The sequence below is a fragment of the Salarias fasciatus genome, chromosome 16, assembly GCF_902148845.1.
Source record: "Salarias fasciatus chromosome 16, fSalaFa1.1, whole genome shotgun sequence".
Lineage (NCBI taxonomy): Eukaryota > Metazoa > Chordata > Actinopteri > Blenniiformes > Blenniidae > Salarias > Salarias fasciatus.
Genome location: NC_043760.1, coordinates 31,164,664 through 31,187,528, shown reverse-complemented (window position 1 = coordinate 31,187,528; position 22,865 = coordinate 31,164,664). Strand labels below are relative to the sequence as shown.

General features: G+C 45.6%; 1 protein-coding gene across 3 annotated transcripts in view; it reads right to left on the bottom strand.

Annotated features, from left to right (window-relative positions):
- Positions 1–4,365: 4,365 nt before the first annotated feature.
- The window catches only part of klf12b (Kruppel like factor 12b), a 36,147-nt gene continuing 17,647 nt past the window's right edge, over positions 4,366–22,865 (bottom strand). For all 3 annotated transcript variants that reach the window (XM_030111190.1, XM_030111191.1, XM_030111189.1), the window contains 4 exons: positions 18,032–18,572; positions 13,330–13,465; positions 7,155–7,312; positions 4,366–5,797 (listed from right to left, as the gene is read on the bottom strand). In XM_030111190.1, the coding sequence (XP_029967050.1) occupies positions 5,616–5,797; positions 7,155–7,312; positions 13,330–13,465; positions 18,032–18,572 (1,017 nt within the window). In that variant the 3' untranslated portion in view covers positions 4,366–5,615. The remainder of the gene's footprint in view (positions 5,798–7,154; positions 7,313–13,329; positions 13,466–18,031; positions 18,573–22,865) is intronic.

Genomic DNA, 22,865 nt, shown 5'->3' with positions numbered 1-22,865 from the left:
TCCTGATATGCTTCATTTTCCTTCTGTGAACGTAGAGCTGATGTGCCTTGGTGAAAACTTCCATTTTTGTCTCACCTGTCCAGAGGACATTCTCTAGAAGCTTTGTGTTTTGTCAACATGTAGTTTGGCAAATTCCAGTCTGACTTTTTTATGATTTGTTTTTAACAATGGTGTCCTCCTTGGTCATCTCCCATGAAGCCCACTTTGGTTCAAACAGCGACGGAGGGTCGATCTGACACTGATGTTCCTTGAGCTTGAAGTTCACCTTTAATCTTTTCAGAGGTTTTTCTGAGCTCTTTGGTTACCGTTCGTATTATCCGTCTCAGTTGTCCTCCTGCGGCCGCGTCCAGGAAGGCTGGCTACAGTTCCATGAATCTTGAATTTCTGAATAACATGAGCAGCTGTAGCCACAGGAACATCAGACTGCTGGAGACGGTCTTATAGTCTTCACCTTTAACGTGCTTCTCTATAATTTTCTTTGTAACCTCCTGAGACGACTCTTTCCTTTGCTTCCTCTGGTCCATGCTGAGTGTGTCCACTTCCTGTGACTCCCTGTCACCCTCTATATGAGCCACTGACTGATTACTAGACTGGAGACACCTGTGAAGCTCATGAGAGGACACACCTTGGACTGACACGTCCCTCTGGTCTCATCATTTCACTCTTTTCTAGGAGTACGGTCATTTTTGTCCTGGCCTGTTTCTTGAGTTTATTTTTTTAAATAATTCTGTTGAAGCACGGTTGAAAAGCAATGTCTGACTTTCATTAGTTAAATTTCATAGAATTATTTCTCTGGCCACTGGGAATTTTTCTTTCACTAAACAAAGGGTACCAACAATTTTGTCCACGTGTGTATGTTAAATGTTTATTCAGGTTTCACGTCGTGAAGGCTTCATGGAGCCGCTACAGAGGGACTAAAGAGCCACATGTGGCTCCAGAGCCACAGGTTGAACACCCCTGGACTGCAGGATTAGTCGTTTCTTTCTTAAAATAATATTTCTGGGAGAGATTATCTGAGCTGTCAGCACGGTGACGCTCAGGCTGATGTCTGGTTCACTCCTACAGTTCAGATTTACTTACATGAATCAGTACATCAAAAAACGACAGAACCCTACTTCGGTCTGTTGACTCGATCAGTCATTTAAGTCTCATATTTTCAGGAGAGGTTTGGACACAGTCACGAGCAAGAAGCTCATCTAAGCCTCGGTAAGTGAGAGTGCGTCAGTAGAGACGAGTCAGTAGTGTGGCTGGTTGTGTGACAGTAACGTGTTACAAACTCTGGATATTTAAGTCTTTTAAACACCTTTTTTTTGTCTCTACCTCAACGCGTCAAACCGCGGGAACAAGATTTCCGTGGTGTTCCAGCTGGGATCAGATGTACTTTGTGTACAAACTACTGTACCGTACATCAGCCACGATTTAAAATGGCTTGGCTAATACCAAGATTAGGTTTCTGGATGCCAGTGAACGCGGCTACGGGACTCGGATGTCTAAAGGACATGGAAACCACATGCCATTCGTCTCAGTCATAGATAGCAACCAGCTCCATCCCCAGTCTGTTACATACAAAATGCAACTTTATTAACCTTCATGCCTCCATTCATATTAATATACATGTATATGTTTGAACTTATTTTAATTTCACAGCTCCATCCATATGAAAAATACAGAGAAAAAGGCAAAACACTGACTGGATACTTAAACAACTCTCGGAGGAAATAAAAGTGTAACAGAAAAGAAAAGGACACCTGTTTTTGAAGTTTTGAAAAATAGCAGGATTAAAAATTCTTCTTTTACAGATGTGGAATTCTGTGAGCAGAATCTCCCTTTTGAAGCAACGCTGAGCAATAATCACATTTCTTTTTCAAAACGGTAAGAATGAAAAGATCTGAATATATTTACACTACACTCACTTTACATAAATACAGGAACAACGATTACTGTACGTAATATCAGCAAACTTGAAACATAGGCATCGGCTTCACTACTTAAATTTCTCCAACCCAGGAAATCAAAAGCAAATGTTACACAGAAAGTAAAATATATATTGAACTGACAGAAAGTGTAAGATCAGTTTTCATTAACAGCGGTGTCACTGTTGAGCAGGAATCCCAGCCACAGGATCTGCTGTGTGTTTGTTTCCTGCGAGTGCGATTCCTCATTATCTTCCGTGGAATCACTCTGTCAGATTGATGTGCTGAAGCCGAAACATCGAGAGGCCCCCGTAACTCAGTTTCATTCCCCTTGGAGGAAGCGACTTATTGCAAGCAAAGTAATAATGTGTGCTATAAACAGCCTGTTCGAGTGTTGTGGGAGGATGCTGCGTTTGACACAACGGTATAAGGCTCAGTGCGAAAAACAAAGTTCAACATTAGAGGTCCGACTTGCATATTGTTGTTTTTTTTTTTTTTCTTTTCTGTGCTTTTTCCCAAAAAAAATTCATGGTTCCTTATTTGAAAATTCAATTGGAGCACACGCGTTGAAATCGAAACTCTGCACAGAGCAGTTTGTATTACAAGTTTGTGATATGAGGCACTATTCATTATTATTGCATAACTTTGACCCTGGTTACCGTAACAAAATTATGCTTCAAAATGAGGAAAGAGATGCTGGAGGGGAATACAATACACCCTGTCCTGTGGAAACACCATCTTCAAGTCTGACCGAATCGTGGTGAAAACTGGTGTCTTAAGGCATGCAACATCACATACTGGATACCGGAGTACATGTGTTGTTGATATGTGCTTGATCGGGAGAATTTCTTGTCCAGGTAGCAAAATAGCAACACAGGGAATTGAGTACCTTAATACGGTCAATGTATATAAATAATTTGTTGATTATAACAACACTGGTTCAGCCTTGGAAATAATAATAATAATAATAATAATAATAATAATAACAACAAATGATTTGATCATGATTTTTTTTTTCAACCATACCCCCCCAAAAAGCAAACTGCTATATAACATCACATATGATAATTTACATGATGAAATACCATTAGCCCCGTTTCACTGTATATCAAATTAGATAAATTACAGTCTCTGAAAAAAGACTTTACATGTATAAATGTATTTCCTGCATCTACTAATCAAAAGCCCTATTTCTCCAATGTATGTACAGGCTGTAAAACTTTGTAATAAGTTTGTTTTAATCTTCACTATCACATATATTACAACATTTCAAAAGATCCTTTTTTTTTTTTTACAGAAGAGAAAGAGTTATATGCAATGATGAAGTGCCCCTCAATCATAAAATGTTCTAATACATTATATGGTTGATAAAATATGATGATGATTATTCGTTTATAAATTGACATCTGAAATAAAATATTTTTTTTTTTTTGAAGAAAAAAAAATCATACTAATAAACAAACAAGGTGCTGATATGCTTTTGCCAAAATGATAATACGACTGGGCATTATGACATGTGCACAAATAATAGACATAAATAAAGATTACATACATTTCCATGGTATGTTACAGATGGAGGAGGGTGTCGTTTGGGGAGATTACTTCCTGGATTTGGCTACTTTACTGAAAGTGAGACTGTTGAATTCAAGCGTGCAGGTGTGTGTGTATGTGTGTGTGTGCCTGTGTGTGGGAGTATGGATTTCAAGGTACCATAATCAGAGAGGTGAGCGCCTCTCTGTGCTGGCTGGGGTCCAGTAAATGCATTTGGCAGCTCTGTGGAATCGCGCCGGTCGCCCCGGGTTGTGAGTTTATGTCTGAAGCTTTTACGCGGCATCAAGAGCACTGGAAACATCCGCAGAAACGTCTGTAACTCTGACTATAAAGAGATATTTTTAATTTGAATTTGCTGATTGAGGTCAAGCAATGTTCTCTAAGAGGTCTTTTTTTAATTCTTTTTATTTTTTCCCAGTACCTGCAGTTAAAACGGGTAAAATGTTCCTTCACTGTGCGGTCCGCAACTGTGTGCAACTCCTGCATGTTTTCAGAACCCAATCCCAGGTCAATCAGGCTGCAATCCTCACATATATAATCCAAAGTGAGACGCTTTTAAGTGACTTTTTTTTTGTGTGTGTTTCAACAAAAATAAAAATGCGATGGAGACAGTGAAGGGCTGAGAATTGGCTCGGCCGGGCTGGAGACTTCTCCCTGGTTATTGACATCAGCAAACAGAGCAAAGAGGAGAGTGGCGCTCCTTCCCATCGCTTTCTTTGCTCCAGGTATATTGCTCTTCTGTATTAAACCACACCATGGCTGGATCAAGTGCTGCCGTGCTGTGCAAAAAAAAAAAAAAAAAAAAAAAACTAAAACCACAACACACAGGAAAACACAGCTGAGTGACCAAAACTAAAGCAGATAGGTGGCGGGCGAGTCTGTAAGGTGCCTCTCTCTTCTCTCACATCCTGGAAATCTCCTCTGATTGTTTCAAAGTTCTCTGTACATGAGGGGTTGTATTTTTCAGACATGATCAATAAGCAGGCATTTAAAAGAAAAGAACTCAATAAACAAAACATTGTCTTACAGAAAGTATATTTATCCTTTAAGATTGCACTTTACTGATTGCTAATCACAGCTCAAAATCCACCAAAGATTTTTTTTAAGAAAAAAAAAAAAAAAAAACTGTTTTAAGAGGCTCAACATAAAGAACAGCACTGATGAGATTCATGAGTGGATCACAAATGGTGTTTTTTCTTTCTAAGTTTTTTTTGTTTTTCCTTTGCTGGTGTGATGATGTGCAAGTCCGGGTTCCATCCTTCAAAATAAAGCGATTTGATGGGGAGATGAGGTTGATCCAATCTGGCTGCGGCTGTTTGAGTCTCTGCTGTTTACTGCTTGCAGGAGATGTGTGTGTGGGGGGGGAGTCCAGTCCTCTTGTAGGGACGCCTCTGATCCACCAGCAGACTCCAGGGGGGAAAAGAAACCATCTGTGGTTAAACAGCGCCCTCTGCTGGTCTCCAATCCGACTCACAGGGAGCCACAGCAAAAAACAAAACAAAAAAAAGAAGATAAGATAAGAAAATACTGCCCGTAAACTCCATCAGATCCCCAGTCCTGGTCCTGGTCCCGGTCCTGAGACCCGGTCCAGGTCTGGGGTCTTCCTTCTCGTGCATCCATGAGGTCTTTCACATTATGAATGCTGGAAAAATCAGCCGTTTCAACAATAATGAAAAGAAAGATACCAAAAAAAAAAAAAAAGACTGTTGCAATTGCATTTTTTTGTCCAAATAAAGAGTGCGAGTTCATCTTAAAAACCGAAGTAAAACGTTGACGAACAGTGCTGTAAAAGACAGTTCCCTGTCAAACTCCAAACATGACGATAAAAGATCCTGCCGTCCGCTGCTTCAGCCCGAGGATCCACCAGGCACCCTGCTGTGCTCCGAAAGCATCCATCTCCCCAGCGCCTCAGGAGGGGTGTGTGTGTGTGTCTGTCTGTGTGTGTCTGTGTGTGTTCATGTGTGTGTGTGTGTGTGTGTGTGTCCAGGCCAGCTGAAAAACATTCACAGGGAGATCCCGCTCCCCCGGCTGCCTGTGTGTGGAAATGTGTGTTTCTGTGTATGTGTGTGTGTGTGTGCATGTGTGTGTGTCCGTCCCATCATCACCCTCTCTCTCTCTCTCTCTCTCTCTCTCTCTCTTCCTCGGCCGGCCTCACACCAGCATGTGCCTCCGCCGGTGCAGGGCCAGGTGGTCGGATCTGGAGAAGCTGCGGTCACAGTCTGCACATTTGAAGGGCTTCACCCCCGTGTGTTTCCGGTAATGCCTCGTCAGCTCGTCGGAGCGCGCGAACTTCCAGGTGCAGCCGTCCCAGGTGCACTTGTATGGCTTTTCCCCTGCGCAGGGAGACGGGGAGCAAAGAGAGGGTTCAGCCACAGGTCCGGCGTCACAGCAAACACTTCCTGTCCGGCTGGAGACGTCTCACAGCCTCTGGACAACACTCCCCCATCATGCACTGTTCTTTTCTTCAGTGTTTAAAAACATGAAACACAAATCCCAGCATTGTGTAGAAACATAACATTTCATGTGTTGAAAACAGAAGACTATTGTTATTAAAAGACTTTTTTTTTTTTCTTGCGCTTATCTTTCCTCAAGTCTGTAATCTGATTTCTCTGGCCTGTAATATCTGCACTCTGTCCTCTCAACTGTCACACTCCCATGATGCATCACTCGCAGCGGAAATAGGCACAAGGTCAGTTTATCTCTATTTTTTCACATGATGAAAAGATAATGAAATTATTATTTTTTGTCTCCTGGACAGCACTGGTGAGAATAACCCTTGGAATGGAAGATTACTAAGATATATCAGGGAAAAGATGTGATTAAATGAAAACTCGCCTCAATCAAATCAGAGAATTTGAGGCAATTTAGCACATTTATATTGGCAACACCACCTAATCTGCAAAAATCTGGATTAAACTGACCATAATTAAAAGTATACAAAACAATAATTTATCAATACGTTCCTTCAGGAGAAACAGGCGGAGGCCTAAACAGGAAGTTATCGTGAGACGATCCTAAACTCTGAACGAGGTTCGCTGTCTGATTCTAACACACTCTTCCACTCCAGACTCACTGTAAACGGAATAATGCGTCACTTCTTATCTGGTAGCAGAGTTTTATGAGGACGATCTTTACGGCTCAGTATAACATCCACATAAAGCAGATCGTAAATCATCTCCACAGCCTGCAGGTCTGCCGTCATGGCTTCCACGCAGAATCCAACAATTTGCTCACCTGAGACTCACATTGTTGAAATCAGGTGTGTTTAATTAAATTCATATGCATCACTTAATTGATTCTCAGGTATTGAGTAAAAGATGCTGAAAATGTCTAATATATCATCATTATGGAAGCGAAACCATCATTTTTGAATCTCAAACAGATGAAATGCTCCTTGTTTTCATCAGCTTGTCCTGCTGTCTGGTTTTCTTCTTATAAAACAGGCTGAATTTTAAGCGCGGCGGTTCCTCCGTCCAGCGTCTGGCTCTACAGTCATCGTCAGGGTGACCAGAGTGCAGGTTTCACCGGGGTCACACACTTCCAAGCACATGTCACCCAGCAGCACAAACACGAGTGTGACGCTCTGACAATGTAAATGTCATCCCACTTAGACTGGAAAAGACAAAACAACCCACAGCACGTAAACACACACACACACACACACACACACACACACACACACACACTGACCTGTGTGTGTCCTCCGGTGTGCTTTTAAATGCGAGCTTTTGGTGTACACCTTATTGCAGCCCTCGAAGTCACATCTGTGGATTCTTCTCTTTTTGGAATCGGGGGACTCTGACCTCCGGGGGCGCCGTATGCTGTCAATACTGAACGGGGACATGGAGCTGCGAGAGGGACACACAGGAGGCAACGGAGAGGTGCATTATGGGACTGCGGAAAGGATCCTCCTCGTCATTATCCCGGCACCTTCTGACACGAGTTCGATAAGTTGAGTGCAGTACAGAGTCGGCTCCGCAGTGGCACAGGAAGCAGATGGAGTTTGACTCGGTGGTGAAGTGGTTTCGGACGGCGCCTCTGGCTCAGGGTTCAAACCCGGCGGTTTACCAGTGCGGAGTCCACTGAGCGCTGCTAGAGACATGCATGTCAGCTTAACTGGTCATAATGAATTGGCTGCAAGTGTAACAGCGAGCCGGCCTCAGCCTCGCTGCCAGAAACCACACTGGACTGAGAATCAAGTGAATTTGTAGAGAAACACCGTTTAAAAGGTAACTTTACTGACTGAGAGAGTGGAGCGCCTACGTCAGCAGAGACCGGGAATAATCACATTCACTCATTTTGTCTCACTGCCTCTCTGTTTCATTCCCCAGTTAATCCACTTTGTGCCGGTTAGTGGCCCTGAAGCAACACCTGCCGATTATCAACTATAACAAGAGAACAGAGTATAGATGAGAAGTTGCACAAAAGGTATGTTCAACATAAAAACAAAAAAAAATATTGATATTGAAGAAGGTTAATGTCATTGTTGGCACTCACTGAAAAATACTTGAAATAATAAAGGTATGGAATGTAAGTTTCCCCTGATAGTTGACCAAATTGTGAACTGTGATGGACAAACTGTTCAGGATGTAATCTGGATGGATGGATGGATGGATGATGGATGGATGGATGACTATTTCGTGTCAGACTGCAGATCTGCAGCGTGGCCAGCAGGTGGCAGTGCAGCTCTGCTGTGGAGTGAGTCCCTCAGAAGAAGCTCGTGAGGTGAGGAGGCTGGTGTTCTTCTCTCTTTTCATCAGTCAGACGGAGGAACAGAGGAGTGTTATTTTTCCGTGTCGTCCAGTGAGGTTAATGAATCCTCAGGGGTTTTTTTTCCCATCATCAATAAATTTTGGCATGACATTTCCTCTGCCACAGGAAGTCAATATCAAGGGTTGATTGAATAATTTGGCACTGCTGCCCTGCAGTGTGTGTGAGTGTGTGTGTGTGTGTGTGTGTGTGTGTGTCACATCTTCAGTGAATCAAAGGCACTTTCACATCTCTTTACCAAACACACTGCGGCGCACACAGACTCAGAGGAAATCAGAATCAAAGGGATGTGGTCCGGGGTCAGCAGTTCACGTCTCACCCGTGATCGTACCGACGAGCACCGTCTCCACGCCGATAAAACTCATGACTGCCACACACACACCCGGCAAACTGGCACGAAAGGGGAGACACGGCACAGACGGAGAACAAGAAGCTCAGTGTTGACGGAGGAGCAGTCACCGTGGGGGGTATCTAAACCCGGCCTCGCCGCTGTGAGAAGCAGGTAAGAGGGTGAAGGCGGGGGCGGAGGGACGCAGGAGGAAGTTAGAGGGCTGTGAGACTGTCTACACACACACACACACACACACACACACACACACACACACACACACACAGCCCACATCCTGTCTGTCTTATACCAAAGTGGAATTTGTTAAAAGCAGAGTCAAACACACTTCACAGTACTGATCAAGACACACACACACACACACACACACACACACACACACACACACACACACACCCACGCCTCCATCAAGAGTGTAAAAAGGAAAGAAAACAGAGAGAAAAACTCGGGTACATACAGATCACCTGTTACTCTTGGCCTGCCGCCAATCTGAAGCCGTACAGGAAATGAGCGCAGGGGTCAGATATGACGTGAACTCTCATTTCTCTATTTGTTGGTCTCTCGCTCTATAACTCTCACTCACCAAGCGCCCAAAATATCCTGCTGCAACATGATGTCAAAGCAGAGTAACAGGTAGAAAAATCAAGGAGTGATGATACCGAGGGATTCACCAATCAAAACAAACGACTGTGTGTGTGTGTGTGTGTGTGTGTGTGTGTGTGTGTGTGTGTGTGTGTGTGTGTGTGTGTGTGTGTGTGTGTGTGTGTGTGTGTGTGTGAGTCGAGCAGAGCCGGTGGAAACACAGACACCGAGCAGACGACACATGTTTGAAGAGACTTCATCTCTGTGATTTAACATCAGAGTCCAGCAGCTTCGAAATCAAAAAAAACTATCAGCATCATGAAATAAGTATTGAGCCGTGATCCACCTGCTGCCGATAATCCTGTCGTCACTACGGATCCGTTTCAGGAGCTCGGGGACAGATTTCTGCTTCAATCAGTTACGGGTATTTATAGGCATTTGGGGGATTTTTGTAAAAAAAAAAAAAAAAAAAGTCTACAAAGCGAGAAAAACTGGAGTCCTCGGGTGTGGAGGGTCGTTACACGCCTCAACACTCCCCGTCGAAACAAAGCTTTAACGCTGACAAACATCTCCGTCCACTCAGACGACGTTTTAATGGGCCTGGTGAGAAAATCGAGCCGCAAAAGAAAAGTAAGAAAATGCAGAGTGAGTAATTGAAACATCACCATAAAAGTGACACAAGAAAAAGGAATGAAGCAGGACTGAGAAGTGAATTAAGGCAGCAAGACGAATAAAACGGAACATTTCATTTATGGGTTGATGCTGAAATCTGCTGCATAGGAGCCGAACATGAGTCCCGTTTGTTATGGATTACTTGGAAAAATGTGAGACGGCATTTCTCCGATGACCTGGCAGGAAGTCTTTATAGACCTCCTGAACCCGAGCAGACTCAGACCGGGGACATCCTCGCCCCTGCACCCTCCACAAGCAGCTAAAACGTTTCTTCTGTGGATGAGATCCTGCCAGCAGTGGTCCATCCCGCTTATCTCCACAGAAGATGCTCCCAGTAAAGTTCTATTTTTATCCCAGCAGAGCGGCTGTATGTAAAAGTTCACCAGCTGTTTGGAGCAGCCAGCCCAGCCCAACGTCCACGGAAAGATCAGCTGGTTCGCGTTTCAAGGTGGTTCAGACGCGTAAAGTCTGAGAGGACTCCTCTGAGGACGTTCATGTGAAGGAGTCAGCAGGCCTGAGGAGCACGAACAGAATCTGTTTCCATCCGAGAGGCCGGAGCTCGCAGTGCCGTCGCTCCCGGGTGACAATGAGCGTGTTGTCTCTCCTCATGAGAGGCCAGAGGCGAACTCCCTCCGCCTTGAACCCTGAGTCGCCGCGGCGTGACGGGCGACATGAAAGAGTCCGTTTGCGACGGCGAGAAGTCACCAAGGCAAACAGGAAGCGTTTCAAACAGACGTGACCTCCGTCTCAGTTCCTTTGTTTCTCTGTTTTCAATCCGCTCTTCATCTGCTGCTCGCCGCAAACACGAGCCAGAGACGGGGAAGCAGGCGGGGAGTGGTGCGCCTCCCCCCCCTCCCCCCCGTAACAGGGATTTCCCACAGTACAAACACACAAATACACAAACACAACACACACACTCCTCTGACGGCAGCGGGGTCACAACACTGGATTCAACACACTCCGCCTGCTCAAACAGGCCCGGTGTGTGTGTGTGTGTGTGTGTGTGTGTGTGTGTGTGTGTGTGTGTGTGTGTGTGTGTGTGTGTGTGAGACGACCCACTGGGCATTCCTGTACCTGTCCGAAGACCCCCCCCCCCCCCCACCTGCTCTGCTCTGTGGCCCCCCAGGCCCCGTGGGGATCAGCCAGGCTTCGGCAGAGACAACCCTTCCAACACCAGCCCCTGCCCCCAGCACACACACACACACACACACACACACACACACACACACACACACACACACACACACACACACACACACGCGCACACACACACCTATCTCTCTCACTGTCTTCCTCTTTTTCAATCGCACTCTCCCACAACAGCCTATCCACCGGTCCCCAGGGAAACGCATGAATATGGAGGAGGCTGCCCAAGAAGCACATGATACACACACACACACACACACACACACACACACACACACACACACACACACACTGCTCACACAATGCACGCACGCACACACACACTCTCTCTAACTCTCTCCTTTCACTCATTTATTTATATATGGATACCTGGATTGGAGGCTGCAGGCACTCCCATCCTCCGCCCTTCCACTCCTCTGCGCTGCTCTGGATGACTGCTTGTGTAAATGCGCTGCCAAATTATATAAAGCTGTTCTTTCAACACTCGCAGTGTACACATTTTAATGAAAAGAAAAGAAATATAGCAACACAGTGGACTGACATGTTTATAAGTCGGCTTCTGTTGCAGTGCAGATGTCCATAGAGTGCACGTGTTTGTGTCAATACAGAATGCACATTCTTCCTCTCCGCGGCCAAACCGGCGTGTAACTCAAGAAGACTGCAGACTGCTTTGTTTTTCACAGACAAACATGCAAGTCTGTGTTCCTGTTGACAATGGCTGACCTCCTTCTGGAACCAGCTGTTCTGTCCACTGTGCAGGAACACGTGCATGCATACAGTACAAACAGCCATACACCGGTGGATTAATACTTACAGACTTGCACACACACACACACTTCTTTTCACGCGCACGGCGTGCGCACGGGAGCGCGGCTTCCACACGGCACAGTCTGCACTTTGCACACAGAGGAGTGAGTGTGTGGGCCGGCCCTGGCAGGGCATTGCTAAGCCTGGCCGGTGATTTATCTCCATAGTGAAAGCCTGGGCAGTGGAAGGTTGGGTCCTGCCAGCCTCTGTTCTCCTCTGACCAGCCGGTGCCCACGTGTGGCACTCTGGGGCACGCCTGTCCCTTTCAATAACCTGCACAGAAACCCGAGACCGCCGCCGACCGAGCGTCTGTGTCTGAAGCACGGCGGCCCTATTCTTCTTATCCTACTGAATTAGCATGGCAACGTTACCATTTTATTTTTTTCATAATCACTTGATAAATGCCTGAACAACAAGTAATTATCTTAAAAACAAACAAGAAACACAGTTGTGTACAGCGTCGACTGTGTAAACTGGAGCATTACCACCAAAACACACGCGAGGAGCCGGGCGCTCGTCAGCCTTGTTAACGTTGCTGCATCATTAGCGGGATTCTCACAGAGCTCTGGAATATTTTCCTTACAGTTAGTCTAAATAAAAGTCCTCTGGGTATTAAGTTGAGTCTGGCCAGGCTGGTAGCTGTGACTGTTCCGGGTTTTATGGGCAGCGCAGACGGAGGACGGGGCCGAGCCAAATGCTTTCCTGCATCTGATTTGCTGCGTCTGATCGGCGCGCTGTAAGCTGTCAGCCACTGGAGGGAAAAGTCTTTTCCTTGCAACGCAGATGGGCTGGCACGGCGGGAGCTTGATGTCTGCAGGCTGAACAGGGCACCAAGTATATGTGAGCCATATGCATACAAGCATATAGATGCACGCCCACACACACACACAACCGAGTGTGGCGGAGCAAAAATCTATAATATTCAGCTTCACAACAGGTCTGATAAGATGCTGTAATGCAGGGAATCTGAACACGACTGTGGATCTCTGTGAGGATTAACTGTTCATGCTCAACTTAGTGAATGTCGATGTTAAAATAACTAAAAAGGGAAAACTGCAATGCAGATGATCACAACTTAAAAAGAAAAGGTCTTTATGTTGTCCTGGATTATATAATGTGAGAATTTTACAAGCAAAAGGAATAATTAGTAAAAATGTTTCACTATTTTCATGAGGAGAAATATCTTAAACTCATTTGTAACTTGTGTGTTTTTTCCTGTTCGGTTGATTAAGTGTGATAAACAATCTAATAAATAATGAGGTTGTAAATCAATTATTTGCCATCAACTTGAATCATGATGTGTATAAAAATTACTCCGTAAAAATGTTTTTCCTCCCTTAAAACATGAAGAAAGTGAAATTCCCATGTCTCAAGGTGCTCCACTCTGAGTTTTTTTTTTTTTTTTTTTCCCCAGCTGAACTGAAATAGCTGCTGCAAACACACACATACACACACACATTGTTCCTGAGAGCTTTTCCGAGCCGACGCAGAAAAAGTCAGCGCGGACATTTGCCAGACGCGCGTGGAGATTAGGATACTCACTCTTGAACAGCGCGGGCTATAGACAGCGCCGTGGAGCCGGTCTCGTTGACGCTGTCCAAGGTCACGTTTGGCAGGTCGTCGTCGTCACTGTCACTCTTGATCTGCTTTGGCGACAGGCCGTTGGGGTCTGAGTGTGCTGCGGGGACGGGACACACACACACACACACACACACAGGGCAGTCAGACACATGACCCTGCCGCTGTAAACTTATAAGGCATATCACATTGTGTGCGCTGGAAAGTGTGTCTAATGGCAATCAAATGATTACCTCCTCATAATAACACTTCATTAATTCCACCCAAAGCGTTGTTCGTGACGCTTTTGCCTCGCCAGTCGACAATCCGGCCCCGCCACAGATTATCGCTCATTCATCTCGGTACGTGGTTGTGTCAAGATGTTCTCAGAACCGTCAATCAAGCCGAATTAACCACAATGAGCCGTGACACTGCATCCAGTAAGAGCAAACAGACACACAGGAAGTCACCAAAACTTTCTGTCGGCCTCTGAAGCCGGGCGGAGGCCCGTCTGGTCATGTGAGTATGAGTAAAAATAGATTCAGTTACATGTGAAGGTGTGTGTGTGTGTGTGTGTGTGTGTGTGTGTGTGTGTGTGTGTGCATTAGTGAAACTCTGGATCAGCAGATCTGCACAATAATGAATTGATTTAAGGACATAAAACACAGTAAAAATAATTCTTTATAAGAATCAACATATTAAACTAGTTAAAACACTGCAGTTTGGATTCTTGATTGGCTAAAACACCACAGAACTCATGACTTCAACGGATTGATTTTTGTTTCCTAAGTTACTCAACTAAAGTTTCATCTTCCATAAACTTGTGGCTATTGTCTTTTGGACAACTATCCGGATACATCGCCTGAGCCTGCAGCCGTTCTGTCTTCGCCGTCTCCATGGACACAGACTGTGAACATCCTGAACAACTCAAGAAAGGAATAAAAAAAAAAAAATTATATGGAAACCTGCCGGAGCCTGCTTGACAGAGACAATGCACCGACCGCGCACACGCTTTATTAGATAATTCAACATTCAAGAAGAGCAAATAAATAGCAGACCACATAGAAGCAACGTAGCTGTGTGGTTTTGTTTTTTTGTTTTTTTTTTTTTACGGCTGGTCTTCTTGTCTGAGGACTGGACACTCTGAGATATAACGGTATTTTCCACTGAGGTTTGCAACATCCCCATCTACTGTAAGCCGGTGCTTTTATAAGCTATCAGGACTTCACCTCCTCTGCTCTCTCAGCTGAGACTGTGGCCATAATGGCCCATAATAATGGTCTAGAGTTAGGAGCAGACACGGTGTTATTACTGAGGGGGGTGGTGGTGTGTGTGTGTGTGTGTGTGTGTGAGGGGGGGGGGTTGAGGTGGGGGACACAGAAATAATGCTGCAACTCAGTTGGAGCTTTTGCTTTTAAATGTTTCCACCGCCGCCGTGTAGTAGCACATGCAGACCGGTCACCGGCTCGCCCACCCTATGGAAAACCTGCAATTAGCTCCAAATGCATCGAGCGTCGAGAAAGAGGGTATTTTGAACAAGGGACACAAAGGAGGAGTGGTGGAGAGGTGGGCAGAGCACCGGATTTCTTTCTTTCTCTCCTGTTGTTTCCAGTCAAGCCCTGTTTCCATGGTAACCTCCTGCCGGAGACAGGGAGACAGCAGTGAAAGAAAGGGTACCCGCCCTCTCTTAAAGAGGATGGCCAACCTGTTTGTATGTGTTTATGGGCGTGCGCTCACGCACACGGGAGAGTTGGTATGTGTTTGCGTGCTTGAGGACCGGCGTGTTTTTGTGTCTGTGTTCAGAACTTCAATAGGCACATGAAACTTCTCCTGAAAGTGGTTCAGCTGGAGATCTGCTGAATGTCAACAGCTTTTTCATTCGCCTACGGCCCGACAGTAGTGGACAGAGAAAAGACGCTGATCAGCCGTAACATTATGTCCAGGCCGGTGAAGTGATGATCTCTTTGTCATGGCGCCTGGTAGAAGGTGGGAAATGGCAGGTAGCGTGTTTATGTATGGTTCTCCAAGTTGAAGAAAAATAAAATAAAAAGCAAAGCAAATAAAGATTTAATTGAATCTGAGAGATCACCAAGTCAGAGCATCTGCAAAACGGTTGCTCCAATCTGATCTAGAATGGTTATTATCTGTCAGAAGTGATCCAGTGGAGGAAAAGGGATGACCCAGTGACGGTATCAGAGGTGACCACGGTTCACCGACGTGTTTACAAATGCTGGACCGAGTCCAGCAGTTCAGCTGCTTTGTCCCAAACCGCAGCAGACGTTCCAGCTGTTTATGACAAATTACAAACAGAATGTGTCGCGTACGTGGCTGTTCAGTCGCAGAGCAGTCAGAGCGCTCATTCTGAGGGCGGATCAGGGGACGGAGTGGCAGCATCTCAACAACTTTGGGTCCGACAATCCGTCTGGACCTCCAGAGCTCAATGCAACGGAGCATTTTTTTAGATGCAACAGGTTAAATCCGAGCACTGCAGAGGGGTCAGGCGGGGGTCACGGTGTCACGGCGGATGGGCGCAGGCAGCGCAGGACTCAGGAACATCTCACATCCAAACACAAATGCTTCTAGTTGCTCTTTAAGAGCAATAACTCCCTAAATGTTCTGTTTGTCTCCAGGTTGCTATCTCATTAAAAGTAACTGGATCCACCACACCCACCACTTAACACTCGTGTGCGCCCTGTTCCCTTTGTGTCTCAGTGCCTTCGCAGTTGGGCAGAACCGTGCCGAGCGTTTGTGCGTGCATGTGTTTGTTTAAGTGCCACCCATCTTCAATATCCATCCACACCCTCTTATGCAAGTCTTGTTTTTCCTGTCCTTCCTTCTTCCCTCTCCTCTCGCACAGAGCAGACGTAGCACTTAAGACACCCATCTCTGAGGACCACCACACCCATCCAGCCACCGTCGGAGAACACGCTCTAATTGCACATCTCTGTTTGTTTGTTTGTTTGTTTGTATGTAGGAGACGTGCAAAAGGTTTGTGAGTAAGCTTTTTTTTCTCTACTTCCTGCAGCCAACAGTTGCCCTGTGTGCAGCTCAAAACTTGGCCGAAACACCTAGCGCAGGCTCTTTTCCAGCGGCTGGCAGTAAAACCACACCCAGAGAGAAAACCAATAACACACTCACAGCAAGGCCAGAGAGGGCTAACGGTCAAACCAGCCCAGATGTTTGTTTCTCGATCGAGGAGAATTTACCTCCACAAGAGTCCATTAGCAGCACAATCTGCGGAGCTTATCTTATTCTGAAGGGGGAGCATCGGGGAGCGTGAAGCTATCTCTGAGAGCAGACAGCCTGCCTTCACGGCTCTGCTCACGCACATTCTTTGACTCAAGACAGTCCAGAACATCTGGGTCAGCAGTTAACCTCTAAACACAGCGTGGCACACCGATGTTTCCTGGAGGTGCAGAGGAGCTCAGTCAAAGCTGCTTCATGTCTGTTCGTGTCATTCTGAGTTTTTCATCCAGCAGAAAAAAAGAATTATATATAGAGTGACTCAAGAACGTATGAGAAACTTTTAGTTTTCCTCAGCAATTGGCTTTAAATGTAATCCAATATACAGCCAATAGAAAAATACAGCGTATATGACCTCAACAATCCTAATATTTCATGGCTTTAATGAATATATCCGTTAAAACATGTGCAGTCCACACAGCTTTCGCATACTCTTATTTGGCACTTCATTTCCTGTAACGTTCCCCAAGCAAAGTTTTATGGCGCTTCGCTTTCTCCTGTTAGCAACGGTGCGAGCTGAAGCTCACCGTGAAGGCCGTCAGCTGATTGGTTCAAATATCTGACTGTTTGAGGTATTTTATGATGAGGATTTATTTCTTTTTAGCTCTTTTTTTTGAAAGGTGGAGCACCACTCTATGGAGGATAGCCAAATCAGGCTGTTTATGTCATGAAGCACATCAGAAACAAGACTATAATACAAAAAAGGTGTGTAAAATGTGAATTAAAACAGGAATAGCTACAGAACGATTTTGATTTTAAATGTACATTTTACATACAGTATAACAAATACAACATATGAGATGCTGAAAAATAAAGAACTATATATATCAGGGAAAATATTAGAGCCCTTTTAAAACTTAATAGCAACAACATGTTAAAAACACTGCATCTATCCTGTGTAACCATTAGGGTTGATTGGCAACAGGCCAGCAACACGAGTAGGTTTATAAAGACTCTTTAAGAAAGATGCTGAAACATTTCAGTTCAGCAATGCGAGGAAAATAAGTTCAGATGAAAATGTTCCTCAACAAAAACATTTTGAAGATCCCACCATCACCAGAACATTATATCATCAAACAAATTTAGAGAAACTGAATAGCTCTTTGTACACAAGGGACGAGGTCAGAAGTTAAATCTGATGCTTGTAATCTGCAGGCCTGGAGGCGCCAAATGACTACGGACTGGAAAATCACAGCTTGGGCTCCGACACCCTTCCAGAGCCATTGTCTGCTATCACAGATTTTCACGCAGTTCAAGAGGAACGAAGTCCTCGTTTCAAAAAAGTATCATCTAAGGAAGCCACATGTTAACACAGTCCAGACTTCTGCTGCTTCACAACAAGCACGTCTCTACTTTTCTGAGAAGTTTAAAGAGGCTCAATCCTAATCCCAGAGTTTCCCCACAGACGCTGCGTGTCGGGTGGCGTGTGGGAGCAGAGACTGACCTTTGCCCTGGCTTTTGGCCTCGTCCAGCAGAGGTAGCATGATGGCGTTGTTGAGGCTGGAGGGCGAGCGGACGGCGGTGGTGTACATGAGGGGCAGTGACTGCACCACCACCGGGATGCGGTGGACATGGCTGCTGAGCTTCCCCGCTCCCGGCAGGCTCAGAGGGCTGGACGGAGGCGGCGGCACAGAGTGCAGGATGTGCAAATAGGGCTGACCTCTCACCCCCGTTACCGGGGCGACCAGGGGGCCCGGCGTGAGCACCGACGAGGCCGAGGTGATGACCGACGGAGAGGAGGAGGAGGAGGACGACGACGACAGCGAAGACGGCGAGAAGGCGGATCTGAGGGGGGACGACGAGGAGGTGGTGTTGGAGGTGGACGAGGACGAGGGGCGGGGCTTGTTGATTGACAGGTCGACGGGCTCCGTCTGCGTGTGGAAGTGCAGGTCGTGAGCTAGCAGGTCTTCTGGGGGCTCGGGTTTGACTCTGCTGAGGAAGAAGGGGACGCCGTCCATCGCAGAATAAGGGCGCACCTTCGGCGACTGTGGAAGTGAAAGAAGCAGCGACGTTAAATACACACACACACACACACACAGAACACACACCTCAATACAACTTCTACTCAGCTTCATCCAACTCACAACGAATGAAAAAAGGATCCACCTTTTTCAAAATAAGTCATACATGAAGATCATCCGTCCATCTTTTACACCACTTTATCCAATAGGAAGCGAGGTCACACCCTGGAGAGATCAGCAGTCAAACAGAGAGACACGCCACCACACCCGCTCACACTCTAACCTTGGGTCTATTTATGAGCTGAGGGACCAATTAACTGTGACCGCATGCTTTCAGGAGGAATCTGGAGTACCTGGACCAGAATAAACCGACGAGCACAGACAGAGAACATGCAGACTCCAGACACTGAAGCTCCAGGCCTGTGAGAAATGTGTGAACTGAGCAGCCAATTCATACGAAGTGCAAGTTCTTTAAAGGAGCTGGAGTACTTGGATTGGAGAGAGTCAACACATGCCGAGGAATAACATGCAAACTCCTCACAGGGAGGCCTCCGAGTCTTCACTTACAACCGGTGAATTTCAGAAGCCACATGGTTAAAATGATCTAAAAATGTCCTCAAAATTCCAATAATGTGAACTCCCTCCAACCCCTCAGTCCTAAAAATGATGTATTGAGGAACAGTCATGAAGGATCGTTGCTCCGGTGGAATAATTCAGCTTGAGGAGCAATAATGCCGCATGATAAAGACGTGATGACATTTAAGCGGAGGGAAGAAAGAGGCGGCTAATTTCCGTATGTTCATTCAAGCATCGGCTCCTCCCGTGAACTCCCCACAGCATGACGCCACGAGCGGCAGCGCAGATAATGCCTCTCAAACTCGCCTCCTCTCAGTCTCTCTCCTCTCTTGGCGTGGGTTGCTCTCTCTCCCTCTTCTCTCTCTCTCTCTCTCTCTTTTCCTGTTTTCCATGACTCCCACACGAGCGCGGCGCTCTTGGCTCGCCCTTGTATCTCTCCTAAATCTCTTTTGTGACGGTGGAAAAACATCATATGGGCTCAATTTCCTGAGCGTCTCTCTCGGCGCTGGGCCTCCTCGGGCCGACGCCGGTGGCTCGGAGTATCCCTCAACACGTCTTTCGCTTAACGCCGAGCAGACTGCGACACAAGCGGCCCGTCTGTCTGCGCGAGTTTCAGGAACCTGTTTACTTGGAAGAGATAATGGAGAACACACACGGCAGAGACAGGACACTCACCCCGCTACTATTTGTTTCCACCGACTCCCAAACTTTGACCCCCCCCCCCTCCCCCTCCCCCCCCTCTTCCTTCATGTCACGGACCGTCCCAAACTGAGCAGGTAATGCTGAAGCGGCTCGCCGTGCTGGGCGTGAGAACGCTGGGAGCGAGCGCATCAGGATTTCTGCTAATCAAACAGGGGAGGCTCATGAAAGCCGGAGCGAGCAGCAGCTGCAGCAGCCATGAAAAACCTCCACCGTGGATTTTCACCCTCACTTTTGTTTTTGAGACGCGCATTTCTTTCCTCTTATGTAATGCTGACTGAGAGTCGATCTGTGGTGAATTACGAATGTTTCTGACTGCTCTGACTGTGTGTGTGTGTGTGTGTGTGTGTGTGTGTGTGTGTGTGTGTGTGTGTGTGTGTGTGTGTGTGTGTGCGCGCGTGTGTTCTTTTATGTAGTAGCCTACTATTTTTACTCCAGACTTGTATACTCGTTTTCAGCCTACAGGAAATGTTACGACCTCATGAATCAAATAATGGCGTTTAACCCGTTCTGAGTAGGAAAACAAACCCTGCCCCGTGAAATCTGCCCCATGATGACCCGCGGACCCCGGTGGGGTTCAGCCCGGGGTCAGCGGTGTCAGGTCAAGACTCGCTCTGTTCCAGGGGCCGGTTTATTCGTACCACCCACCCTGTATTTCCAGTCCTCGGCACACTTTGTTTGAGGAACTACTTTTTGTGGAAAGACGCTCTGATGGAGACTTTTATCTGCGGCATCAAATACAAACAGAATCTCAAAGAAATCAAATTTCCAATATTGTTATTTGTGAAGAAAATGAATAAGATGATCATACTTGTTTTCCTGAGAAGAAGAGATCATAAGATTTTCTTCATCTAAATTAACACTTTCATTTTATAAGCAGTGCAGCTCAGAGACAGACACTTCCCCACAGGGAGTTGCCATTTATTGCCAGTAGTTATAAAGTTATATTAAGCGGAAAAGACTGCCTTATCGAGGTTCCTCTCAGAGTCTGAGCAACAATGCAGCATTTCGCTGAGAGAACTAGCCTCCTTTAATAAAGACATATGTATACAATTAGGTCTGCTAAAGTCAACAGCAGGACAACGCTCAGTGGGAGGAGTCTGGAGACATCAGAGTGGAGAACGAAGTGAACGGTTTAGGTCCTTTCATACACCTGTGGCTTTCAGATGTGAGCCAGAAGTAAAGAAACAGTTCATAAATGAGTCACTGATGGTAAAACATGAATGAAACGTCCAGCGCTAATCAGCTGATGCAACCGCTGCGTGACTTTGCTCCTGGTCGATGTGCACACGTGGAGCCACTTGTCCGCTCACACAGATAACCGTAGCATGTTTGTGAGGCGGCGTCATTGATCTGCATCCACGCAGGATGTGATCAGCGGCAGGAAAACATGAACACATAACAACTACCCAGAAAAACACTTGAGAAAAAGGACTTGGAGTGTGAAACATGCTGTGGGTTACTTATTTTCCCACATATAGAGACACAGCTAGTGAAGAGCTCTGGGATGATTGAACCGCCACCCATCCTTTATACCCACTCTAACCAGGCTGAGGCTGCAGGGGGGTGATGATGGTGACGATGATGAGGGAGGGATGAAGGCGATTCCAGAAGACTATGATTGGAAAGCAGGGCTCTGCCTGGTCCATTATAGACTGCATTTACACCTGCTGTCACTTCAGGAACACCAGTTCAGACTTGTAGGGAACATGCAGACTGCATACAGAACCGACCCTCGACCAGATAACTGCATGGTCTGGGGGGGGGGGGGGTTAATAATATCACAAACAGAATTATATCAAGTAGATTAGCCTAATACAACTAATCTCTAACGCTGAATTTACAACTATGACAATCTCCATATGCACATATTTCACTTTTGGTTCTCACTTGTAGTACATACCCATGCCATAAAGTCAAAAATAAGCTTTATTCTTCTTTTTCACACCATTCAAACTCTGTGCATCATTGTACTGAAACGGCCTTCATCTAAAGCATTTTCCTTGAGAGACGTTTCACGAGAGAAATGATGGACAGAAACAGTCGATCTGTCTGTTTGTGAGGCTAAATGTCATCGGGGCTCCTGTTATATCCTCTTTTGACACAGCCTCGGGCCACATCCAGCAGCCTTTCGCTCTGTTTCCGTTCTCTGTAAGAGAAGCGAGTGTCACAGCCTGCCTGGAGCCACACAGCCTAAAGGCTTTAAAGCCATTAGATAGACTAAAGCTAAATATTGTGTTTCATAGTCAGTTCATGTCGTTGACTCCTAAAGCTACGAGAGAGAAGGAGGTGAGACGTATGATGTGCCAAGCAAAGGAAAGTCAAACAAACAAAACAACCTGGCTGCAACTCTTGATCGATTAAGAAACGAAAGAGTTTGACTCCTTTTATTCTACAGGTGACATAAATAAATATACAAGTTGTGGAAATACAGAAAATGAAATGTTGAACCTTTACAGTAACATCCTTTTCTTTTAACCTTCATATAACGTGCATCAGCAGTGTTTAGTTCAGGGGTCACATTGAGCTCTATTTCACCTGAGTGGGTCGGACGGCAAAATAGCTCCATAAAAATGGTGTCATAATAATGCAATAATATATTTTTCTTAGGACATATGGAAATGTCTGTTTTGAATAAATCAAACAGTTACTACTGAAAATCGCAGCAATTTAAACATAAAGACAATTTTAATTATATTTTCAGGTACAAAATAAAGTGAAATGTCAAAACAGCTTCGAATATCTTTCATGGGAACATCACTGATACCTCAGCTCGGGTCTCAGTGCTCCGTTGTGTTTAGAAATTTCATTAAAAAAAAAAAAAAAATCTGTGTTTCTTTACAGTTTTTACCATTTGTTTGGAGGTTGGATCAGTTTTGGGTCACAGGCCTTATGTTTGACATCCCAATGAATAAAGTTCCAAATTGGAAGCTCCGTCTGATATATTTGTAGCAACTCAGTGAGAGCAAAGCAAAGAACAAGAAGCTAAACGTGGCTCCATTTGGATCAAAGGTTCTCAAAACACATTTTCTGTGAAAATGT